This window comes from Pygocentrus nattereri, chromosome 8 (genome assembly GCF_015220715.1).
Source record: "Pygocentrus nattereri isolate fPygNat1 chromosome 8, fPygNat1.pri, whole genome shotgun sequence".
NCBI classification, from domain to species: domain Eukaryota; kingdom Metazoa; phylum Chordata; class Actinopteri; order Characiformes; family Serrasalmidae; genus Pygocentrus; species Pygocentrus nattereri.
In genome coordinates, this window is record NC_051218.1 from 39,762,972 (window position 1) to 39,789,112 (window position 26,141).

The 26,141-nt window shown below is 38.9% G+C and overlaps 1 protein-coding gene across 1 annotated transcript; it reads left to right on the top strand.

Annotated features, from left to right (window-relative positions):
- The first annotated feature begins 22,860 nt into the window (after positions 1 to 22,860).
- selenoh (selenoprotein H) lies at positions 22,861 to 25,302 on the top strand. Its single transcript, XM_017691970.2, has 6 exons — positions 22,861 to 22,879; positions 23,000 to 23,103; positions 23,672 to 23,795; positions 23,956 to 24,098; positions 24,525 to 24,649; positions 24,777 to 25,302. Exons 2-5 carry the CDS (start codon positions 23,082 to 23,084, stop codon positions 24,629 to 24,631), a joined length of 396 nt encoding a protein of 131 aa, XP_017547459.1. The 5' UTR covers positions 22,861 to 22,879; positions 23,000 to 23,081; the 3' UTR covers positions 24,632 to 24,649; positions 24,777 to 25,302.
- The last annotated feature ends 839 nt before the right edge of the window (positions 25,303 to 26,141 follow it).

Genomic DNA, 26,141 nt, shown 5'->3' on the forward strand with positions numbered 1-26,141 from the left:
CTAAGACAAACTAGTTGGTTTCCAGTGACAGGTGGTTGTTAGGGTGTAGTTGTTTGTTGCTAAGAAATCTGACTGACTGGAGGCATCTGCGCGTTTAGGTTGCTAGTCGACAGAGGTGAAACAAATGCAAAAACAAAAATCTCAGCATTGAAATGTGACCTTTTTTAACCTTTCACTCCCAAACTCTCAATTGTAAAAGTGACCGGTAACACTGTATTCCAGAATTCTGATTCAGAAGGCCTCCGTGCTCAAGCACTGCATCAGTCTAACTTTTGCTTTGTTTCTGTTTTCTGGCTACAGAGAGGGTCGTGCCGGTCCCTAGTGAACACCTGATGGTCAACATGTGAGTTCTAATGCAAAACTGGTGTCCGTGCACACTTTAAGCTATAGTAATCATCCGACATCATGTCTGTGTGAGACTCTGTCCCATGATGAGTGCCATCTTAGGTGAAGTCTCGACTCTATGTTTACATGCAAAGATTTTACAGATTCAGACTGAGGTGTTTATACGCTCACTCTACTCAACAATCTGATGAAAATCTTCCTTTACATGCCCAGTACAAGATGACGCGCATGCGTGAAGTAGCACTTAGAGTAAACGTTACCATGACAGCGAACATCATGTTAGGTGAGATGAGTGAGATGAGATGAGTTTCCAGTTGGCGCGCTTGAGGTTTTAATTGCTTTAAACTGATGTCAGGCTCAGACAAACGTCCTTTACATGCACTTATAAAGGAAGACGTCGTGCTCTGAGACACATAAACTGGACGCCCGTCCCACCGCAGTCTTTTAAAGTTCAGAGTATAAACTTTGTCTCTTCTGCAGACCAGTTTCTGCTCCGCCACGTTGAACGGTATAAACCTTTCGCTATGACACGCCGTGCATGCGCAGAACGTTCTTACACGTTCCAATTGGAGTGTAATCGGATTCAGGCGTTTACACGGATATTATTCTTCTATTTATCTGATTATTCAGAGGTTTACCCACCTGGTTCAATCGGATAGAAATTGTATTCTGATTGGCCTGAATAGGATTAGTCTATTCTGATTGAGGTGTTTACATGGACTTATTCTATTCCGATTGAGCTATTAGTCTGATTATTAATGGATAATCAGGCTGCATGTAAACGTGGCTAGTGACTCATTACTCTTGATCAACCAGGGCAAATGGCCAATTCTTTTCATGATCTTTATTCATTCCACCCTGGATTATCCTTTATATATATGGATGCATGCTGTTTTTTTTCAGAATCTCAGCACTGCTTTGTTAATATCCTGGACATTTTATTGAATCATGCGAGAAAAGTTTCTTAAACTTAATCAAAATTGTCTGTACCTTGGATTGTAATGAGTGTTATTTGTTATTTCTTTTGTAATTCATCATTAGCAGTTTTGACTGTCAAATCTTTGCCAAGTGATTGTAATGCCTTTTGTGCTGTACTGTATTTTTTGCAATAAAATTCTGGCATCTACAGCTGCCGGTATTTTACTGAAAAGTTGAACTTTGCAATAATGTACTGTACTGTGTCATATGGTTCTCCTGTGTTTATCACTGATGGATTGTAATTGTGTTAACAGTATGTCTGTTCTTTATAAAATAATGTACTTATACAAATTTACAATATATGCTTTTTTTTTAAACAGTAATTAACTGCAAACAACCAGTTTTCAACAGTGAAATTTATGGTTGCAAAAAAAGCATACTGAAATGTCTTATACCTTCCCACTGTATTTTTACAGTGCAGTTCTGGCAACCACAGCTGAAGTAAAGTGTATTAAATATAAACCAGTTTTCCGCAGATATTTAGAAAATATAAATACATTTAAGTATAAATTCATTTTATTCAGATGCTTGGTAAATATTATTAAAAGTTCCTTGTTAAATTCATTTGTATCTACTAAATATTTGTGGGCTACATTAACTCATAATGTGGCATACAATTACTAAGTATAGCACATTTTAAGTTTTTGCTCAAATTTAATTCATTTGTTTAATGCATTTTAATCAAAGTTTAGGTCATTAAATTACTCAATTTTATCATGTGTCACTTTGCCATAATTTTTTTGAGTAACAATTTTTTACATATTTTCTTTCTTGGTCACATTTTTTACAGTGTTGAGAGACATTTTACAGGAAACTATTCCAGTTTTTTTATTCCACTTTAGAAAGGTGAGCTCCCAATGAAAGCAGAGCAGAGTAAGACCACGATTTCATTTGTATTTTTAGCCTTTACAGCACATACTGACATATTTACAGCCAAGATGGTAAAATGGACAGAAAATGTGGCTTTTAAGGTGGTTTCATCTTTGTGAAAAGACAAAATGGCTCTTAACATTTCCCAGATAACAAGCATATATTGGTCCACTGACTTTACAATGTCAGCACCTCACTCTTTGCCACCGCTGGTCCACCCTCGGACACCTAGATCATTATCCTGCAAGCTCTAACTAGTTTTTAATCTCCCCAAACAGATTTTAAATGCACATGTCATAATTGACACTGTGATTACCGTCTGACTCCTGTAGACCTGGAGTTTCCCCGTTATCTGATTACCGTCTGACTCCTGTAGACCTGGAGTTTCCCCGTTATCTGATTACCGTCTGATACATTGAAATGAACTAAGCCTACTTGCAAAGCATGACTAGTAAGGAGGAAAGAAATAAAAATAAGTGAATTAGACTGGAAGTGATGTTAAGTGATTAAATCTATTTGATAGAGTTTGATTAAGCACTCTTCTCGCTAATGGTACTCTAGTGGCCTACAGAGCCTAACAATAGCAGTTTGAGGAACACCAGCTTCATGTGAGTATAAACAGTAGCTGGTTAGCTGTATCAGTGATGTACCACAAAACATAATTCTTTTAGTTTTATTATTTACTATTTTTGATCCAGTACTTCAGATATCATCTACCTTTCACTGCTCACTTGAGAACATGACTTCTGGCTTGTATGTTAGTATCACGGTTATGCTGTGACATTTTCATTTCCATTTTCTGACATAGCTAGGTCAGTAGTTTGTGGTGATCTTAACCATCTTAACAGTAACCAAGCAGATGTAGGAGAAATTACATTATTGACGCTTTCTTGCCTGTAACATTGGCTTTTTTATGACACAAAAATTGTAAATGTGATGCAGGAAGACGCTTAATGTTAGCAGAATAACAGTTTGGGATAACAGCCATTGTTAGCCATGGCTTCTAGCTAGCTTAGCTACAGCTAAGTCTATACAAAGTCGATGCAGATTTTCTCAGCATAAACAATTGGTTTGAACTGACCCCAGAAATAAAAATCGATAATAAAATAAAAAACTAAAATAAAAGGATGTCCTGCCCCTTTTGGCTCTCCCTGTGCATACATTGTTTATATAAATGTATATACATACACATAGTTATTGTTTTAGTTATTATTATATTGCTATAGTTATTACTATTATTACTATTATTATTTGTAACATTTGACTAACAAGAGAAACATTTTAACTGTAATAATAATTTTGAGGTAATTTTAATTTTCTGTCATGAACTTTCTGTATTTCCAAACTAAAAATAAAGTCTGAGTTATTACGTTTTCCAAATAAATGCATTAAAATGTGCAGAAGTGTGTTCTCTGTTACAGGATGTTTTTTTGTTTTTTTTTTATTGAGGGAATAAGTCAAGACATCAGGAAAACAAAGAAACAGGACAAATCCAATGAAGGAAAAGAATAGGCCTGAACAGTATTTGGTATTTGGTCACAGATATAAAAACACAAATAAATGAATGAATTAAAGGACCAATTTGATTATAATGTTATCATTTTTCCTAACTCTTCCCCTTCTTTTGCCTTTTCTCTTCCCCCCTCCTACACACCCTTCCACTCCCTCTGTACCCTCCCTCCATTAAGTTTTCCCTTTCACCTTACCCTTACCCCTAGTGGCACCCACCTAATAACCCCAATCGCCAAAGTAAATTTTACATTACTAAACAAACAGCCCAATTAACCCAAAAAATGAATATGAGAGTACAGGATGTTTAAATTTATTTTCACCTAGAAAATTAACAAAATATGTCATTTGACCTGGATATTTGACGGTTATGTACTTAGTCAGGAATATTGTTGCCATTGTGACGTACGCGTTCGAAGGGCATTATGACGTCATCCAATTGACAGATTATAAAAGGTGAAGTCCGGCGGGAATTTCTTCATTTCTCGTTTTTCTGATCTGCGCGAAAGACGTGAAAATGGACTCGGAGCGCAAAACCCAAATGGTAAGTCAGAACTAACAGAACCCAAATCTTACAGGGAGGGACGGTGGAATCGACTCGTTCGAATTAGTGACGACAGTAACGAGCGTGACCTTTTCGAACGAATCGATTCATTTGTATCCTTGAACTCGAGCTTTCGAACGAGTTGTAAACGGACGTTATTGTATCACCACGTGTTGGATTCAGTTGTAAACTCATAGCTTTGATTATTTGTATTTGTACATGGATCCTATATTACACGTGGTCATATGAGAAGCCGGTGATTCGAATGTGATGATCGAAGCGATTCATTTAGTTTGTTAGAATGATTCGAAGGAGTCGGTATGAGCATCACTAGTTCGAACCACGAATCAATTGCTTTGATATGATGTTACGTCTCAAACCTCTGCTTTACACTATTGCTACTATTATAGACCTCGTGTCATACACTATTGCATATCATTGTTATGTTGTAAAAGAGCGGACATACTCTTTCCTTTACAGATTGTGATGACCATTTCATACATATGCGCTTCTTTATAGATGTTTAAAACTCATCTGTTCTACTAAGCTTATCATGTTCTTGCTGCTGTTTATCACAAGCAATATGTATATCATGGGGTTTGGGATTTTGATTAATTGCTACTACCATTGGAAAGGAATATATTTGGGGTGAATCCTCTAATATGCATGTGTTAACACTTTTGTGTTGGCTGTTTTCTGTCTAGGCTCTGGATTTGGCTGCTCAGGCTTCCAGCATTCTACCACCCATCAAAGGATGCTGGGAAGCACCAGCTCAGGCCATGAAAGGTGGCCTTCGTATTCTGGTCGCTCCTGTGCAGCAACATGTGGATGATCAGTGCGAACTGGAGAAGCTTTCTTTTGCCTCTGTCTCTGAGGCAGGTAGCACCCCTAGTCTGGATGAATTGCTGGACAACACCTTTCCAATTGGACAGTCCAAGTCATCAGCGGAGGTAGAGGATGGAAAAACATGTGAGGATTCCACTGACTCTCTGTTTCTTACTGTGCCTCCCATAGTCATCAAGGAGATGGCTGAGGGGGTGGCCAAAGAGCTGGAGTCTTCTTTTAATGTTGGAATCCCTGTGTATATCCTCTACAATCATCTAATTGATGATATGATTGAGGAGCTAGAGCTTTTGACTGGGATCAAAGTCACCTGCCAGGTACTTGGTGGGCGGCTTTTTCCTGAAAAGAACAGTGTAGTTTCTCGCGTTGTTAGGGAAGCGTGTGAAAGCCTTTCAGGTGCTAGCTGGATGAACGGAACATCTAGTGTGGACTCGTGGACTATCTGGTGCATTGCCCACGCCATCTTGAGAGCTTTCGTTAACTGCGCTGAGGAACGTTTCCAGCCAAGAATTTCATCTCCAGACACTGACGCTGTGGAGAGAACATCACTGGGCTTGAGGCTGTCTGAGATTCAAGTGGACCTCTTAAGTATCTCTGAAGCAGACTCAGAAAGGCACTCCAGGACAGAAACAGAGATTGAGAACCCTGTTCCAAGCAACAGGAGTGCTCGGTCCTGCGACTTGGAGGATGCTGAAGTATTGGAGATTCCTGTCTGCCCAAATGGTGAGTCACTCTATTCCTGTTGAGATTTCCTGATGTTCTGTGTTTAATATTGTCCAGATTCTTCTAGTGCTGTGAACTGACTTCCTCCTCGTTCTCTTCGTGTAGGTACCACAACAGCTCAAAAGCCGAGGCTTCTTTCTCGCGTCTCGAAGTTCCTACGGAGAGTGCTCTGCTTTGGATGCATCCCAGTTCGGCGCGTGACACCACTCTGAGCTTCCAGAGTCTTTGGCGGACCCTTATTCATTTCATTCTAAAACAGCAATTCCATTAAAACCATGGGTCCTATTATTTTTTGCCTGTATCGTTTTTTTACCCTCAACACTGAAACTGATTTACTTTGCTCGCTTATTCGTCTCCATCTCATAATTTGTCCACTTATTTAGGCTGTAATTCTAACTAACTCTTACTTTGCAGCATTTGTCAAAGTTATTATGAGTCCTTGTTGTATTGCAAATGCTTGAAAGCAGGTTTCTTAGTCGCAGGACTGTGGATCACAAATAGGCTATGAAGCACCCTTTGGTGGCCCTTGGGCCGAAACGAAATGGGGGCTATTGGTACTTAATTCCTTAATTGCTGTTTGAAAAAACAAGTTTTCAATGAGTAAACAAAAAATTACAAGCCCTGCAACAATAGCGTGACGAAGGCAGCTTCGACAGTTATTTACAATCTAAAACTAAGTGCACTCCCCCCGACAGTTTCAGTCAGTCACTCACTGGTGTAAAAAAACTGTGTTTTAGAAACATTTGACTTCACTTGACTTATTGTTGATATTTTCATTGCATATTATGGGAGTAGACACTCCCATAAAAGCATAGTAGTGATTTTACAAAATTTCACAAAAACATTTTTATGTAAGTGTAACAGGTTGAGAACCCCTGCTTTAAGGCAATATTTAACCTTTTGATAGATAAGAAATGTATAGGTGCATATTATTCACGTTTTTCAGCAAGAACATCTTAATTCAATAATTGTACACAAAAAACGGAATAATATGTACAAAAAAATAACTAAACAAGCACATTTGAGGTGTTGACCATACTAAGGCCTTAGTACAAAATGGTCAGATATTTTATAGCAGAGTCTGCCTTTGGGATGTTTTTCCACCGTGTAATCACCAGTGACTTTACGTTTCAGGGGTTGAAGTCCTCCAACTTCAAAGGTAAGACCTTTTTAATTATTGCTAGTAAACAAACAGATTCTAAGTCGCTGTGGCAGTTGCCTATTCTTGTAAGTTACTGCAGCTACCAAACATCAAATTTAAGCTAGCACCTAGCGACTGCATTTTAGTGTGGATTAGCAGAGAAGCCTGGCCTGGACTTAAACTACAGAGTTTGCTGTTGAGATATGGACAGCAGCGAGGCTCCCTGATGTGTCGGCAGAAAACATAGGGCAAGATTACACCCGTATTGAGGAGAACAAATTACACCTATATTGAGAACAGATCACACCCGTATTGGGGAGAATAGATCACACCTGTATTGAGGTCTGAGGAGATAATTGCGCGCTTAGAACTGCTTCTGGAAAGTTCGAAGGGATTTACAACGCGTTTAGCGAATAAGTTACAGGTTTATTTGGCGTAGCAGCAGTTGTTTCAATCGGATATTTATTCAAACCTAATTCTGTAATTTGTGAATGCTGAACTCTTTATATGTCAAAACCAAAGTACGCATCACTTAAGTTAGCTTGCGAGGTTAACTAGCTCGCTAGCAAGTCACCTCTTTTAGTGACTGTTTCCTTTTACAAAATATGAGAAAGGCACCTTTATAGCTACACTACCATTTTAAAGTGAGACGGTGTCAAATTTATGGTATAATAAGTCAGCGTGTACACTTGTTAGAGTTGCTATCTAGCTAAATAACCTAGCTAGCTTAGCTACGTATGCACGAGCTGAGGCTGAGTTAATAGCCCTGCTGGACGACAGCAGCTTCTAGGGGCTCAAGTCTGAACGGGAGACGTCGAGTGACTGACCGTTGTGTAAATGACGGGATCGCAGAAACTAGCCAGTTAGCTAACGCTAGCTAGCTACGGCCTGTGATGTGTGGGGCTGTTAGCTTGGTGGCCAGCAGGTTAACGGGCTCACACACCACAGAGCATGTTCGATGCTTCTCTCACAGAAGTTTAGAGGTTAAACACAGAAATCTGAGGCAGAGATGTCGAGTGGCTGGTACAGTTCAAGCATCAGTTTAATAAGGTCAACTGAGCTGCGATTTGGCAACTACCTGCAAAGTGATTTTACAGGCTAACAATCCTACATGACACTAAAGTTTGTGAAATCTTCCTAACTTGTCAGTCCACCTTGTAGATGAAAAGTTAGAGATGATAGCTCATCTGCTGCTGCACAGTTTGTGTTGGTCATCCTCTAGACCTGCATCAGTGGACTGTTTTCAGTCCAGCAGTGACACTGAGGTGACTAAAACATTGCTGTATGATCAGGTACAATTTGCAAAATTGAACTACAAATTCCATTTAATTCAACTCTATTGTCATTATAGAACACAGGGTAGTACAGTATAATGGAACACTATCCGGCTATTTTTCCAGTGCAGTAATAAGAGATAAATAGCAAACAGTGCAAGGACAAAAGACAGTAAAAGACCAGACAAAATGTGCAAAGTCAGTAAGTACAAGTATGGAACGTATGTGCATGGTGGATTGCAGTACAGTACAGTAAACGCAGAAGTATTAGTGGTGCAAAAAGATGTGAACAATGATCTGTATATAATATAAGTACACATACAAATATTAAATAGACCTGATTCAATAGGAAAGTGAGTAAATCCAAGGCAGCATTACCTAAAAAAGTGGCCAATAACTATATACATATAATCAAGCACAGTGATGTAATTCAATTTGTATTTTTTTGTGAACACCGTTGTAACTGTTTCCTGCTGTTCCACTCAGTATGTCTGAATTCTGTATAAATTTTGCTTAGGCGGTTAATGTATCGTAATCGTTTCTAAATGATTTCTGGTGTCATCAATTCTTGTATGCTTACCTGTGAACCCTGGATGAGATTTAAGAATTGTTACCTTTTCAAGACATGGTACAGTGTGTAATGTCTTTATATATGATAATGCATGTATTACATTCTTAGAACAGTGGCAGATTACTGATTAATCAGCTGTGTTCACCTGTGTTGTACTTCTTCTCCTCTGCTTGAGACCAGTTGTACTTAGTTTGTGTTGACAGATATCAGTCAGTAAAACTAGTAATTTACAGAACTTGACCGAACAGATAAAGCTGAGAAAATTGGTATTAGATTTTTTCCTTGTACAAACTCATTTTTTTACAGTGTAGGTGCACAAGGTGGCTGCCGGGTTATTATGCTTCCTAAGGTGAACTATGTGGTGGCTGAGATGTATTAGGTGGTTTCTAAGGTGTTTGTTGGCAGTTGCTAGGGTGTTTTTAGGTTGTTGCTAAGACAAACTAGTTGGTTTCCAGTGACAGGTGGTTGTTAGGGTGTAGTTGTTTGTTGCTAAGAAATCTGACTGACTGGAGGCATCTGCGCGTTTAGGTTGCTAGTCGACAGAGGTGAAACAAATGCAAAAACAAAAATCTCAGCATTGAAATGTGACCTTTTTTAACCTTTCACTCCCAAACTCTCAATTGTAAAAGTGACCGGTAACACTGTATTCCAGAATTCTGATTCAGAAGGCCTCCGTGCTCAAGCACTGCATCAGTCTAACTTTTGCTTTGTTTCTGTTTTCTGGCTACAGAGAGGGTCGTGCCGGTCCCTAGTGAACACCTGATGGTCAACATGTGAGTTCTAATGCAAAACTGGTGTCCGTGCACACTTTAAGCTATAGTAATCATCCGACATCATGTCTGTGTGAGACTCTGTCCCATGATGAGTGCCATCTTCGGTGAAGTCTCGACTCTATGTTTACATGCAAAGATTTTACAGATTCAGACTGAGGTGTTTATACGCTCACTCTACTCAACGATCTGATGAAAATCTTCCTTTACATGCCCAGTACAAGATGACGCGCATGCGTGAAGTAGCACTTAGAGTAAACGTTACCATGACAGCGAACATCATGTTAGGTGAGATGAGTGAGATGAGATGAGTTTCCAGTTGGTGCGCTTGAGGTTTTAATTGCTTTAAACTGATGTCAGGCTCAGACAGACGTCCTTTACATGCACTTATAAAGGAAGACGTCGTGCTCTGAGACACATAAGCTGGACGCCCGTCCCACCGCAGTCTTTTAAAGTTCAGAGTATAAACTTTGTCTCTTCTGCAGACCAGTTTCTGCTCCGCCACGTTGAACGGTATAAACCTTTCGCTATGACACGCCGCGCATGCGCAGAACGTTCTTACACGTTCCGATTGGAGTGTAATCGGATTCAGGCGTTTACACGGATATTATTCTTCTATTTATCGGATTATACAGAGGTTTACCCACCTGGTTCAATCGGATAGAAATTGTATTCTGATTGGCCTCAATAGGATTAGTCTATTCTGATTGAGGTGTTTACATGGACTTATTCTATTCCGATTGAGCTATTAGTCTGATTATTAATGGATAATCAGGCTGCATGTAAACGTGGCTAGTGACTCATTACTCTTGATCAACCAGGGCAAATGGCCAATTCTTTTCATGATCTTTATTCATTCCACCCTGGATTATCCTTTATATATATGGATGCATGCTGTTTTTTTTCAGAATCTCAGCACTGCTTTGTTAATATCCTGGACATTTTATTGAATCATGCGAGAAAAGTTTCTTAAACTTAATCAAAATTGTCTGTACCTTGGATTGTAATGAGTGTTATTTGTTATTTCTTTTGTAATTCATCATTAGCAGTTTTGACTGTCAAATCTTTGCCAAGTGATTGTAATGCCTTTTGTGCTGTACTGTATTTTTTGCAATAAAATTCTGGCATCTACAGCTGCCGGTATTTTACTGAAAAGTTGAACTTTGCAATAATGTACTGTACTGTGTCATATGGTTCTCCTGTGTTTATCACTGATGGATTGTAATTGTGTTAACAGTATGTCTGTTCTTTATAAAATAATGTACTTATACAAATTTACAATATATGCTTTTTTTTTAAACAGTAATTAACTGCAAACAACCAGTTTTCAACAGTGAAATTTATGGTTGCAAAAAAAGCATACTGAAATGTCTTATACCTTCCCACTGTATTTTTACAGTGCAGTTCTGGCAACCACAGCTGAAGTAAAGTGTATTAAATATAAACCAGTTTTCCGCAGATATTTAGAAAATATAAATACATTTAAGTATAAATTCATTTTATTCAGATGCTTGGTAAATATTATTAAAAGTTCCTTGTTAAATTCATTTGTATCTACTAAATATTTGTGGGCTACATTAACTCATAATGTGGCATACAATTACTAAGTATAGCACATTTTAAGTTTTTGCTCAAATTTAATTCATTTGTTTAATGCATTTTAATCAAAGTTTAGGTCATTAAATTACTCAATTTTATCATGTGTCACTTTGCCATAATTTTTTTGAGTAACAATTTTTTACATATTTTCTTTCTTGGTCACATTTTTTACAGTGTTGAGAGACATTTTACAGGAAACTATTCCAGTTTTTTTATTCCACTTTAGAAAGGTGAGCTCCCAATGAAAGCAGAGCAGAGTAAGACCACGATTTCATTTGTATTTTTAGCCTTTACAGCACATACTGACATATTTACAGCCAAGATGGTAAAATGGACAGAAAATGTGGCTTTTAAGGTGGTTTCATCTTTGTGAAAAGACAAAATGGCTCTTAACATTTCCCAGATAACAAGCATATATTGGTCCACTGACTTTACAATGTCAGCACCTCACTCTTTGCCACCGCTGGTCCACCCTCGGACACCTAGATCATTATCCTGCAAGCTCTAACTAGTTTTTAATCTCCCCAAACAGATTTTAAATGCACATGTCATAATTGACACTGTGATTACCGTCTGACTCCTGTAGACCTGGAGTTTCCCCGTTATCTGATTACCGTCTGACTCCTGTAGACCTGGAGTTTCCCCGTTATCTGATTACCGTCTGATACATTGAAATGAACTAAGCCTACTTGCAAAGCATGACTAGTAAGGAGGAAAGAAATAAAAATAAGTGAATTAGACTGGAAGTGATGTTAAGTGATTAAATCTATTTGATAGAGTTTGATTAAGCACTCTTCTCGCTAATGGTACTCTAGTGGCCTACAGAGCCTAACAATAGCAGTTTGAGGAACACCAGCTTCATGTGAGTATAAACAGTAGCTGGTTAGCTGTATCAGTGATGTACCACAAAACATAATTCTTTTAGTTTTATTATTTACTATTTTTGATCCAGTACTTCAGATATCATCTACCTTTCACTGCTCACTTGAGAACATGACTTCTGGCTTGTATGTTAGTATCACGGTTATGCTGTGACATTTTCATTTCCATTTTCTGACATAGCTAGGTCAGTAGTTTGTGGTGATCTTAACCATCTTAACAGTAACCAAGCAGATGTAGGAGAAATTACATTGTTGACGCTTTCTTGCCTGTAACATTGGCTTTTTTATGACACAAAAATTGTAAATGTGATGCAGGAAGACGCTTAATGTTAGCAGAATAACAGTTTGGGATAACAGCCATTGTTAGCCATGGCTTCTAGCTAGCTTAGCTACAGCTAAGTCTATACAAAGTCGATGCAGATTTTCTCAGCATAAACAATTGGTTTGAACTGACCCCAGAAATAAAAATCGATAATAAAATAAAAAACTAAAATAAAAGGATGTCCTGCCCCTTTTGGCTCTCCCTGTGCATACATTGTTTATATAAATGTATATACATACACATAGTTATTGTTTTAGTTATTATTATATTGCTATAGTTATTACTATTATTACTATTATTATTTGTAACATTTGACTAACAAGAGAAACATTTTAACTGTAATAATAATTTTGAGGTAATTTTAATTTTCTGTCATGAACTTTCCGTATTTCCAAACTAAAAATAAAGTCTGAGTTATTACGTTTTCCAAATAAATGCATTAAAATGTGCAGAAGTGTGTTCTCTGTTACAGGATGTTTTTTTGTTTTTTTTTTATTGAGGGAATAAGTCAAGACATCAGGAAAACAAAGAAACAGGACAAATCCAATGAAGGAAAAGAATAGGCCTGAACAGTATTTGGTATTTGGTCACAGATATAAAAACACAAATAAATGAATGAATTAAAGGACCAATTTGATTATAATGTTATCATTTTTCCTAACTCTTCCCCTTCTTTTGCCTTTTCTCTTCCCCCCTCCTACACACCCTTCCACTCCCTCTGTACCCTCCCTCCATTAAGTTTTCCCTTTCACCTTACCCTTACCCCTAGTGGCACCCACCTAATAACCCCAATCGCCAAAGTAAATTTTACATTACTAAACAAACAGCCCAATTAACCCAAAAAATGAATATGAGAGTACAGGATGTTTAAATTTATTTTCACCTAGAAAATTAACAAAATATGTCATTTGACCTGGATATTTGACGGTTATGTACTTAGTCAGGAATATTGTTGCCATTGTGACGTACGCGTTCGAAGGGCATTATGACGTCATCCAATTGACAGCTTATAAAAGGTGAAGTCCGGCGGGAATTTCTTCATTTCTCGTTTTTCTGATCTGCGCGAAAGACGTGAAAATGGACTCGGAGCGCAAAACCCAAATGGTAAGTCAGAACTAACAGAACCCAAATCTTACAGGGAGGGACGGTGGAATCGACTCGTTCGAATTAGTGACGACAGTAACGAGCGTGACCTTTTCGAACGAATCGATTCATTTGTATCCTTGAACTCGAGCTTTCGAACGAGTTGTAAACGGACGTTATTGTATCACCACGTGTTGGATTCAGTTGTAAACTCATAGCTTTGATTATTTGTATTTGTACATGGATCCTATATTACACGTGGTCATATGAGAAGCCGGTGATTCGAATGTGATGATCGAAGCGATTCATTTAGTTTGTTAGAATGATTCGAAGGAGTCGGTATGAGCATCACTAGTTCGAACCACGAATCAATTGCTTTGATATGATGTTACGTCTCAAACCTCTGCTTTACACTATTGCTACTATTATAGACCTCGTGTCATACACTATTGCATATCATTGTTATGTTGTAAAAGAGCGGACATACTCTTTCCTTTACAGATTGTGATGACCATTTCATACATATGCGCTTCTTTATAGATGTTTAAAACTCATCTGTTCTACTAAGCTTATCATGTTCTTGCTGCTGTTTATCACAAGCAATATGTATATCATGGGGTTTGGGATTTTGATTAATTGCTACTACCATTGGAAAGGAATATATTTGGGGTGAATCCTCTAATATGCATGTGTTAACACTTTTGTGTTGGCTGTTTTCTGTCTAGGCTCTGGATTTGGCTGCTCAGGCTTCCAGCATTCTACCACCCATCAAAGGATGCTGGGAAGCACCAGCTCAGGCCATGAAAGGTGGCCTTCGTATTCTGGTCGCTCCTGTGCAGCAACATGTGGATGATCAGTGCGAACTGGAGAAGCTTTCTTTTGCCTCTGTCTCTGAGGCAGGTAGCACCCCTAGTCTGGATGAATTGCTGGACAACACCTTTCCAATTGGACAGTCCAAGTCATCAGCGGAGGTAGAGGATGGAAAAACATGTGAGGATTCCACTGACTCTCTGTTTCTTACTGTGCCTCCCATAGTCATCAAGGAGATGGCTGAGGGGGTGGCCAAAGAGCTGGAGTCTTCTTTTAATGTTGGAATCCCTGTGTATATCCTCTACAATCATCTAATTGATGATATGATTGAGGAGCTAGAGCTTTTGACTGGGATCAAAGTCACCTGCCAGGTACTTGGTGGGCGGCTTTTTCCTGAAAAGAACAGTGTAGTTTCTCGCGTTGTTAGGGAAGCGTGTGAAAGCCTTTCAGGTGCTAGCTGGATGAACGGAACATCTAGTGTGGACTCGTGGACTATCTGGTGCATTGCCCACGCCATCTTGAGAGCTTTCGTTAACTGCGCTGAGGAACGTTTCCAGCCAAGAATTTCATCTCCAGACACTGACGCTGTGGAGAGAACATCACTGGGCTTGAGGCTGTCTGAGATTCAAGTGGACCTCTTAAGTATCTCTGAAGCAGACTCAGAAAGGCACTCCAGGACAGAAACAGAGATTGAGAACCCTGTTCCAAGCAACAGGAGTGCTCGGTCCTGCGACTTGGAGGATGCTGAAGTATTGGAGATTCCTGTCTGCCCAAATGGTGAGTCACTCTATTCCTGTTGAGATTTCCTGATGTTCTGTGTTTAATATTGTCCAGATTCTTCTAGTGCTGTGAACTGACTTCCTCCTCGTTCTCTTCGTGTAGGTACCACAACAGCTCAAAAGCCGAGGCTTCTTTCTCGCGTCTCGAAGTTCCTACGGAGAGTGCTCTGCTTTGGATGCATCCCAGTTCGGCGCGTGACACCACTCTGAGCTTCCAGAGTCTTTGGCGGACCCTTATTCATTTCATTCTAAAACAGCAATTCCATTAAAACCATGGGTCCTATTATTTTTTGCCTGTATCGTTTTTTTACCCTCAACACTGAAACTGATTTACTTTGCTCGCTTATTCGTCTCCATCTCATAATTTGTCCACTTATTTAGGCTGTAATTCTAACTAACTCTTACTTTGCAGCATTTGTCAAAGTTATTATGAGTCCTTGTTGTATTGCAAATGCTTGAAAGCAGGTTTCTTAGTCGCAGGACTGTGGATCACAAATAGGCTATGAAGCACCCTTTGGTGGCCCTTGGGCCGAAACGAAATGGGGGCTATTGGTACTTAATTCCTTAATTGCTGTTTGAAAAAACAAGTTTTCAATGAGTAAACAAAAAATTACAAGCCCTGCAACAATAGCGTGACGAAGGCAGCTTCGACAGTTATTTACAATCTAAAACTAAGTGCACTCCCCCCGACAGTTTCAGTCAGTCACTCACTGGTGTAAAAAAACTGTGTTTTAGAAACATTTGACTTCACTTGACTTATTGTTGATATTTTCATTGCATATTATGGGAGTAGACACTCCCATAAAAGCATAGTAGTGATTTTACAAAATTTCACAAAAACATTTTTATGTAAGTGTAACAGGTTGAGAACCCCTGCTTTAAGGCAATATTTAACCTTTTGATAGATAAGAAATGTATAGGTGCATATTATTCACGTTTTTCAGCAAGAACATCTTAATTCAATAATTGTACACAAAAAACGGAATAATATGTACAAAAAAATAACTAAACAAGCACATTTGAGGTGTTGACCATACTAAGGCCTTAGTACAAAATGGTCAGATATTTTATAGCAGAGTCTGCCTTTGGGATGTTTTTCCACCGTGTAATCACCAGTGACTTTACGTTTCAGGGGTTGAAGTCCTCCAACTTCAAAGGTAAGACCTTTTTAATTATTGCTAGTAAACAAACAGATTCTAAGTCGCTGTGGCAGTTGCCTATTCTTGTAAGTTACTGCAGCTACCAAACATCAAATTTAAGCTAGCACCTAGCGACTGCATTTTAGTGTGGATTAGCAGAGAAGCCTGGCCTGGACTTAAACTACAGAGTTTGCTGTTGAGATATGGACAGCAGCGAGGCTCCCTGATGTGTCGGCAGAAAACATAGGGCAAGATTACACCCGTATTGAGGAGAACAAATTACACCTATATTGAGAACAGATCACACCCGTATTGGGGAGAATAGATCACACCTGTATTGAGGTCTGAGGAGATAATTGCGCGCTTAGAACTGCTTCTGGAAAGTTCGAAGGGATTTACAACGCGTTTAGCGAATAAGTTACAGGTTTATTTGGCGTAGCAGCAGTTGTTTCAATCGGATATTTATTCAAACCTAATTCTGTAATTTGTGAATGCTGAACTCTTTATATGTCAAAACCAAAGTACGCATCACTTAAGTTAGCTTGCGAGGTTAACTAGCTCGCTAGCAAGTCACCTCTTTTAGTGACTGTTTCCTTTTACAAAATATGAGAAAGGCACCTTTATAGCTACACTACCATTTTAAAGTGAGACGGTGTCAAATTTATGGTATAATAAGTCAGCGTGTACACTTGTTAGAGTTGCTATCTAGCTAAATAACCTAGCTAGCTTAGCTACGTATGCACGAGCTGAGGCTGAGTTAATAGCCCTGCTGGACGACAGCAGCTTCTAGGGGCTCAAGTCTGAACGGGAGACGTCGAGTGACTGACCGGTGTGTAAATGACGGGATCGCAGAAACTAGCCAGTTAGCTAACGCTAGCTAGCTACGGCCTGTGATGTGTGGGGCTGTTAGCTTGGTGGCCAGCAGGTTAACGGGCTCACACACCACAGAGCATGTTCGATGCTTCTCTCACAGGAGTTTAGAGGTTAAACACAGAAATCTGAGGCAGAGATGTCGAGTGGCTGGTACAGTTCAAGCATCAGTTTAATAAGGTCAACTGAGCTGCGATTTGGCAACTACCTGCAAAGTGATTTTACAGGCTAACAATCCTACATGACAATACAGTTTGTGAAATCTTCCTAACTTGTCAGTCCACCTTGTAGATGAAAAGTTAGAGATGATAGCTCATCTGCTGCTGCACAGTTTGTGTTGGTCATCCTCTAGACCTGCATCAGTGGACTGTTTTCAGTCCAGCAGTGACACTGAGGTGACTAAAACATTGCTGTATGATCAGGTACAATTTGCAAAATTGAACTACAAATTCCATTTAATTCAACTCTATTGTCATTATAGAACACAGGGTAGTACAGTATAATGGAACACTATCCGGCTATTTTTCCAGTGCAGTAATAAGAGATAAATAGCAAACAGTGCAAGGACAAAAGACAGTAAAAGACCAGACAAAATGTGCAAAGTCAGTAAGTACAAGTATGGAACGTATGTGCATGGTGGATTGCAGTACAGTACAGTAAACGCAGAAGTATTAGTGGTGCAAAAAGATGTGAACAATGATCTGTATATAATATAAGTACACATACAAATATTAAATAGACCTGATTCAATAGGAAAGTGAGTAAATCCAAGGCAGCATTACCTAAAAAAGTGGCCAATAACTATATACATATAATCAAGCACAGTGATGTAATTCAATTTGTATTTTTTTGTCAACACCGTTGTAGCTGTTACCTGCTGTTCCACTCAGTATGTCTGAATTCTGTATAAATTTTGCTTAGGCGGTTAATGTATCGTAATCGTTTCTAAATGATTTCTGGTGTCATCGATTCTTGTATGCTTACCTGTGAACCCTGGATGAGATTTAAGAATTGTTACCTTTTCAAGACATGGTACAGTGTGTAATGTCTTTATATATGATAATGCATGTATTACATTCTTAGAACAGTGGCAGATTACTGATTAATCAGCTGTGTTCACCTGTGTTGTACTTCTTCTCCTCTGCTTGAGACCAGTTGTACTTAGTTTGTGTTGACAGATATCAGTCAGTAAAACTAGTAATTTACAGAACTTGACCGAACAGATAAAGCTGAGAAAATTGGTATTAGATTTTTTCCTTGTACAAACTCATTTTTTTACAGTGTAGGTGCACAAGGTGGCTGCCGGGTTATTATGCTTCCTAAGGTGAACTATGTGGTGGCTGAGATGTATTAGGTGGTTTCTAAGGTGTTTGTTGGCAGTTGCTAGGGTGTTTTTAGGTTGTTGCTAAGACAAACTAGTTGGTTTCCAGTGACAGGTGGTTTTTAGGGTGTAGTTGTTTGTTGCTAAGAAATCTGACTGACTGGAGGCATCTGCGCGTTTAGGTTGCTAGTCGACAGAGGTGAAACAAATGCAAAAACAAAAATCTCAGCATTGAAATGTGATTTTTTAACCTTTCACTCCCAAACTCTCAATTGTAAAAGTGACCGGTAACACTGTATTCCAGAATTCTGATTCAGAAGGCCTCCGTGCTCAAGCACTGCATCAGTCTAACTTTTGCTTTGTTTCTGTTTTCTGGCTACAGAGAGGGTCGTGCCGGTCCCTAGTGAACACCTGATGGTCAACATGTGAGTTCTAATGCAAAACTGGTGTCCGTGCACACTTTAAGCTATAGTAATCATCCGACATCATGTCTGTGTGAGACTCTGTCCCATGATGAGTGCCATCTTCGGTGAAGTCTCGACTCTATGTTTACATGCAAAGATTTTACAGATTCAGACTGAGGTGTTTATACGCTCACTCTACTCAACAATCTGATGAAAATCTTCCTTTACATGCCCAGTACAAGATGACGCGCATGCGTGAAGTAGCACTTAGAGTAAACGTTACCATGACAGCGAACATCATGTGAGGTCCAGTCGGTGTGAGATGAGTTTCCAGGTGGCGCGCTTGAGGTTTTAATTGCTTTACACTGATGTCAGGCTCAGACAAACGTCCTTTACATGCACTTATAAAGGAAGACGTCGTGCTCTGAGACACATAAACTGGACGCCCGTCCCACCGCAGTCTTTTAAAGTTCAGAGTATAAACTTTGTCTCTTCTGCAGACCAGTTTCTGCTCCGCCACGTTGAACGGTATAAACCTTTCGCTATGACACACCGTGCATGCGCAGAACGTTCTTACACGTTCCAATTGGAGTGTAATCGGATTCAGGCGTTTACACGGATATTATTCTTCTATTTATCGGATTATTCAGAGGTTTACCCACCTGGTTCAATCGGATAGAAATTGTATTCTGATTGGCCTGAATAGGATTAGTCTATTCTGATTGAGGTGTTTACATGGACTTATTCTATTCCGATTGAGCTATTAGTCTGATTATTAATGGATAATCAGGCTGCATGTAAACGTGGATAATGACTCATTACTCTTGATCAACCAGGGCAAATGGCCAATTCTTTTCATGATCTTTATTCATTCCACCCTGGATTATCCTTTATATATATGGATGCATGCTGTTTTTTTTTCAGAATCTCAGCACTGCTTTGTTAATATCCTGGACATTTTATTGAATCATGCGAGAAAAGTTTCTTAAACTTAATCAAAATTGTCTGTACCTTGGATTGTAATGAGTGTTATTTGTTATTTCTTTTGTAATTTATCATTAGCAGTTTTGACTGTCAAATCTTTGCCAAGTGATTGTAATGCCTTTTGTGCTGTACTGTATTTTTTGCAATAAAATTCTGGCATCTACAGCTGCCGGTATTTTACTGAAAAGTTGAACTTTGCAATAATGTACTGTACTGTGTCATATGGTTCTCCTGTGTTTATCACTGATGGATTGTAATTGTGTTAACAGTATGTCTGTTCTTTATAAAATAATGTACTTATACAAATTTACAATATATGCTTTTTTTTTAAACAGTAATTAACTGCAAACAACCAGTTTTCAACAGTGAAATTTATGGTTGCATACAAAGCATACTGAAATGTCTTATACCTTCCCACTGTATTTTTACAGTGCAGTTCTGGCAACCACAGCTGAAGTAAAGTGTATTAAATATAAACCAGTTTTCCGCAGATATTTAGAAAATATAAATACATTTAAGTATAAATTCATTTTATTCAGATGCTTGGTAAATATTATTAAAAGTTCCTTGTTAAATTCATTTGTATCTACTAAATATTTGTGGGCTACATTAACTCATAATGTGGCATACAATTACTAAGTATAGCACATTTTAAGTTTTTGCTCAAATTTAATTCATTTGTTTAATGCATTTTAATCAAAGTTTAGGTAATTAAATTACTCAATTTTATCATGTGTCACTTTGCCATAATTTTTTTGAGTAACAATTTTTTACATATTTTCTTTCTTGGTCACATTTTTTACAGTGTTGAGAGACATTTTACAGGAAACTATTCCAGTTTTTTTATTCCACTTTAGAAAGGTGAGCTCCCAATGAAAGCAGAGCAGAGTAAGACCACGATTTCATTTGTATTTTTAGCCTTTACAGCACATACTGACATATTTACAGCCAAGATGGTAAAATGGACAGATGTGGCTTTCAAGGTGGTTTCATCTTTGTGAAAAGACAAAATGGCTCTTAACATTTCCCAGATAACAAGCATATATTGGTCCACTGACTTTACAATGTCAGCACCTGACTATTTGCCACCGCTGGTCCACCCTCAGACCACCTAGATCATTGTCCTGCAAGTTCTAACTAGTTTTTAATCTCTTATGTCATAATTGACACTGTGCTACATTGAAATGAACTAAGCCTACTTGCAAAGTATGACTAGAAAGAAGGAAAGAAGTAAAAAATAAGTGAATTAGACTGGAAGTGATGTTAAGTGATTAAATCTATTTGACTATTTGACAGAGTTTGATTAAGCACTCTTCTCGCTAATGGTACTCTAGTGGCCTACAGTTAGCAGTTTGAGGAGCACCAGCTTCATGTGAGTATGAAAACAGGAGCTGGTTAGCTCTATCAGTGATGTACCAAAAAACATAATTCTTTTAGTTTTATTATTTACTATTTTTGATCCAGTACTTCAGATATCATCTACCTTTCACTGCTCACTTGAGAACATGACTTCTGGCTTGTATGAATTTTTTTCTTTGCTGCCTTTTATTTCTCCACTTATTTAACCTTCTTGAAGAGACGTTACAAATTTAGTTAGTTTTAAAAACTTTTTTCTCCTTCACTATTACTTTGACGTGCCATGAATCAGTTTCTTACTTATTACAAAAGGTGACGCAGTGCAGACATGGTCAGAAATGTGAAACGCTGTGAAGCTTGCCTTCACTCTCTGAAATCCTGGTCTCACCATACTGCTCTGCTCTGCTGCCATCATGTGGGAGCTAATAGTGGTAAAGATCACTTTAGAGCAGAGCTGTCCAAAGTGTGGCCTGTGGGCTGAAATTGGCCAGAGATGCTGTTTGATTTTGGCTGCCAAAAAGTTACATGGGAAAAAAAAAGTTAAAATTCTATGAGCAATGCCATAAAAAACACTTTTGTTTCTCTAAATAACCATGCTTGAAAAGAGATTTGTAAGTGTGAAGAACCTTTTAAAGGCTTAAAGAACCAAAATAGAAAGGTTCTTTAAAAAGGTTCTTTAAAGGTTCTTTTAACTTTGAAAATGCACTCACAACATAGTGGCAGCTGGCATTCGGGCAGTGGCAGCTGCTAGTTTGTCAGTGGTAGCAGGCAGTAGGTAAGTAATAGCTGGCGATCAGTCAGTAGCAGCTGGCAGTCGGGCAGTGGAAGCTGCTAGTTTGTCAATGTAGCAGGCAGTAGGTAAGTAATATCTGGCGACCAGTCAGTAGCAGCTGGCAGATGATCAATGCAGCTGCTAGTTTGTCAGTGGTCGCAGGTAGTCGGTCAGTGGTAGCAAGCAGTCAGTCAGTGCAGCTGCTACTTGGTGATAGCTGACAGTCCATTAGTAGCAGCAGGCAGCAGTGACGGCTGTTAGTCACCAGTCTCTTTAATGCCTTTTCACCTGACGCATGCTTTGTCATAGGACATGAGTCAAGACTGGCATTCAAAATCTGTTGACAAATGCCATAAAACGACAGGACGTCTGTAATATGATAGCATTTTTACATCACCATGTTAACAGCTTTACATATTTACAATATGCCGAATGTCAATTCGCACATTAATTTAACCTGGGTTTTTTTGTTTTTTTTACTGTAGTTCATTATATACTAAGTAATACACTAAGTGCCTTGCAGTCAGTGTTTGGGACTCAGACACAGCCTCAGTCTTTAAGTCAAGGCTAAAACCCACTTGTTTAGTCAAGCCTTTGGTAATCAGTTTCCCCTGTAGGATAAAAGGTGCATATCTGGGGGTTCATGGACATTCAGGGACATGGAGTATTATGGGAGTGCTGGTGCTGTCGTCACTCTGCTCTAACGCAAACAGAGTAACATTATATGTAACTAAGGTTTGTAACGGTAAAGTCCCTTTGAAATGTTCTACAACGAAAAACAAGGTGTTAGCTAATGAATCTGGGCTGCTTTATGAAGTACAGGTGCTTTTTAAAGGGATTTGTGGAGTCGGTGCTGTCCTACCTCCTCCCCGTTGGGTGGCGATGAAAAACGACCCTCTGCAAAGCGATGGGAAGTTCAGTTCAGTTCATCGAACCGATTCTTTCCCTTTAAATCTTTGATCTCCTTCTTTCTTTACTGCTCAATTACAAAGTAAGCATACATACATAGACAGGCAGAGAAAATCATATGTGATATTAATGATAAATGCCAAAAGACTTCCATCGTCTCAGTGTTCGTCTGATTCATTTGCTCATTCCCATTCACTTAAAGAGTCGTTCAAAAAGAGCAGTTCGTCAAAGAGTCGCCCAGCGTTCTTGCGCAGTGCGCGCGAAAACTACAGCAGCGTTCTGAAATGGCACCGCGAGGCAAAGCAGGTGAGTTATTTACTTTCTGTTTGAGAGCTGTAAGGCTTTAAAATGCCGAGTTAAAGGTTGTGTGCTAAACGGAGCTGTACACTGGTCTTACACGCGCAGGGCTGTAGAAGTAACGTTAACCAGGCTAGAGTTAGCTTCCTGTTCACCAGATTCTTGCTCGAATTTTCCCGTTCCACCTTAAACGGTGCAGCAGTTATATTCTGGCGCCTCAGGCTGTGGGCCCCGAGGAGCAGGACTGGGGGTGCACCCAGCACTTTTTGTTATCCAATATACATTTCGTTCTCGAATGGGTCTTGAAGACCCATCTTTTTTGAGAGTGTACAATAGCACAACCTGCTTGTGTGCTATATAGAACCTATTCAACAAGGTTCTATATAGGACAAACTACAGGACATTTTCCATCAAGCTGGAAAACCATTTCATTTGTTCGTGTTCATAGTTCTGCATATAACACTTTTCTTTACTAAAGAACCCTTGAAGAACCATCATTTTAAAGAGTTTAACATATACTTTGTTCATATACTCATAATTCAAATTAAATTACTTTATTTAATGCCATGGTATGTAGGTCGTGGGGCAAAGCGCAAGGTGGACGCAGTTATGGAAGCAGAGCCAGAGGAAAAGAAGAATAAAAGGGAAGAGGCCAAACAGGACGAAGATGATCAAGGCCAAAGAGTGATCATCGAACACTGGTCGGAATGTGTTCTCTGTCTATATAGAACCTTTATACCTGTAGCATGATGATTCACTTGCCAGTGTAAAAGTGGGAAATGCATATAGTTAAAGAGTTAAAAAGCTGTCAAACAAGGTGTCTGTGTTCACAACATTGTGATGTGGTTTTTTGGCTTTTAGTAAAAGCTGACGTGTGTATGGTCGGAATGCCGACCTGGTCCGTGAGGCTCTTCTGGCTGCGCAGCCAGAGTTGCGTGTGGTGCTCAACCCCCAGAAGCCTCGCCGGAACAGCTTTGAGGTGACACTGGTGGAGGGAAGCAAAGGTAATGGCACAACTGAGCATGAAACCAAAGCTGTTTCTAAAATGATGTACTATCTATACTACGCTTTGACGTTTTCAGTGGAGTACTGAAGGCCTTGACTAACTGGACCAGATTCCAGAAGGAGGGTTAGCCAGCTGTGCATTGGAAAGACCCCAAATGTAGTTGACTGTCCAGGCACATTTGGTTTCCAAAATATGTTTTGTTCCCTTTGGAACTGAAGCTTACAAGGCTAATGTACATAACAAGTAACAGCCACTTCTTTAGCTTTGTGCAAACTGCCTGCCTAAATCATCACACACATCTTAGATAGACCTACAGCATCAAATCACATGAGTATGACATACTTTTTATTGTATAGATAACTGTGTTTTATAACTTACAGAGTGAGGAGCCACAGTTTTTGTCTTTTTGTTTTCTCCGTGGCAGAGGTGGTCCTGTGGACCGGCATCAAGAAGGGTCCTCCCCGTAAACTGAAGTTTCCAGATCCTGTGGAGGTCGTGACTGCCCTAGATGATGCCCTAAAGAGCAAGTAGAGATTTTTGAGAAGACTGGTATGTTTGAAATGTCAAATCTATATAGCCCGTTGTAGTGATGGAATTGGTACATAAATGGAAATGCAAAGTCAGTCATTTTTACCTTTTTATTTTTTATCTAAACACAATTAACATTCATTTTCAGTCAATCATCTTTGGTTTTCTGGATGCATAATGACGAGGATGGGCCAAATGGATAATTTCCAGTCTGTTCTCTGATGACTTGTTTGGCATCCTGACCTGGACTGTTGCAGCCTCCTTATGATCTCTGCTTACCTCTTGTGTTCACAAACTGTCTTTATTTCTAATCTTCTGATCTGTTCTGACTTTAACTGTGGTTTTACTGTTGTAGTTTAAAGTAAACTGTGGTTTACTGTGTAGACTTGTAAATCATTATTTCTTGGTGAATTCTTTGTTTATTTCACAAGCAAGATTTCTCTTAACTGGATAACTTGGGTCAAAATGATACGGCTGTCTACTGGGAACATCCATTAGCTCTCCTAATATTGGACAGTCTGTTTTTGGCTCAAGTTATCTGGCTAAATGAGACCCTGCTTTGTACTGCACACCACTCACGATCTGCATGATGTTGGGGTTACAAATGCATCTTACCGTCTAACAGGACTGTTATATGTTCTTGATGAGAATAAAGCTTCTATATTTGTACTTCAGATTTGTCTCCTTTTGTTATGTATATTATGACTTGATTTATCTTTTCATTAATAGTCAATAAAAAACAAAGTGAGTGAGGAGTGAAGTGATTGGAGCATGCGGCCTTTATTTCTGGGGTTGTGGGTTTTAGCCCAACCTGGGGCCCTCACTTAATTTGTCTGTATCAGAGTATGTTAGTGTGGATATACACCAATCAGGCATAACATTATGACCTCCTCCTTGTTTCTATGCTCATTGTCCATTTTATCAGCTCCACTTACTATATAGGTGCACTTTCTAGTTCTACAATTACAGACTGTAGTCCATCTGTTTCTCTGATACTTTGTTAGCCCCCTTTTACCCTGTTCTTCATTGGTCAGGACCCCATTAATGCTCACAGAGCAGGTACTCTTTGGGTGTTGGATCTTTTTCAGAACTGCAGTAGCACTGACGTGGTGGTGGTGTGTTAATGTGTGTTGTGCTGATACAAGTGGATCAGACAAAGCAGTGCTGCTGGAGGTTTTTTTTTCAACTAGAAAGTCACCAAAAATATGATTTGACTGGCAGTGCTTTTGCATAGAACTGTTTTTATTTTTAGTTCTTACTTTTTTTCTAAATGCTTTAATATTTGTTCTTTATTTATGCAGTGATTCAAAGTACTGAAAATATACATCACTAAAATTGGTGAATTAAAAAAACAGCAAAACAAAAACTACACCCATACAAGCTAAAATACTATGCCTATGCAAACATTTTAAAACAATAGGAATAGTCATAATCATCATATCATTGTCATAAGAGTAAAATATGGCAAAACCCCATTTGTTCAAGGAATGTACAGTGGTACTTGAAAGTTTGT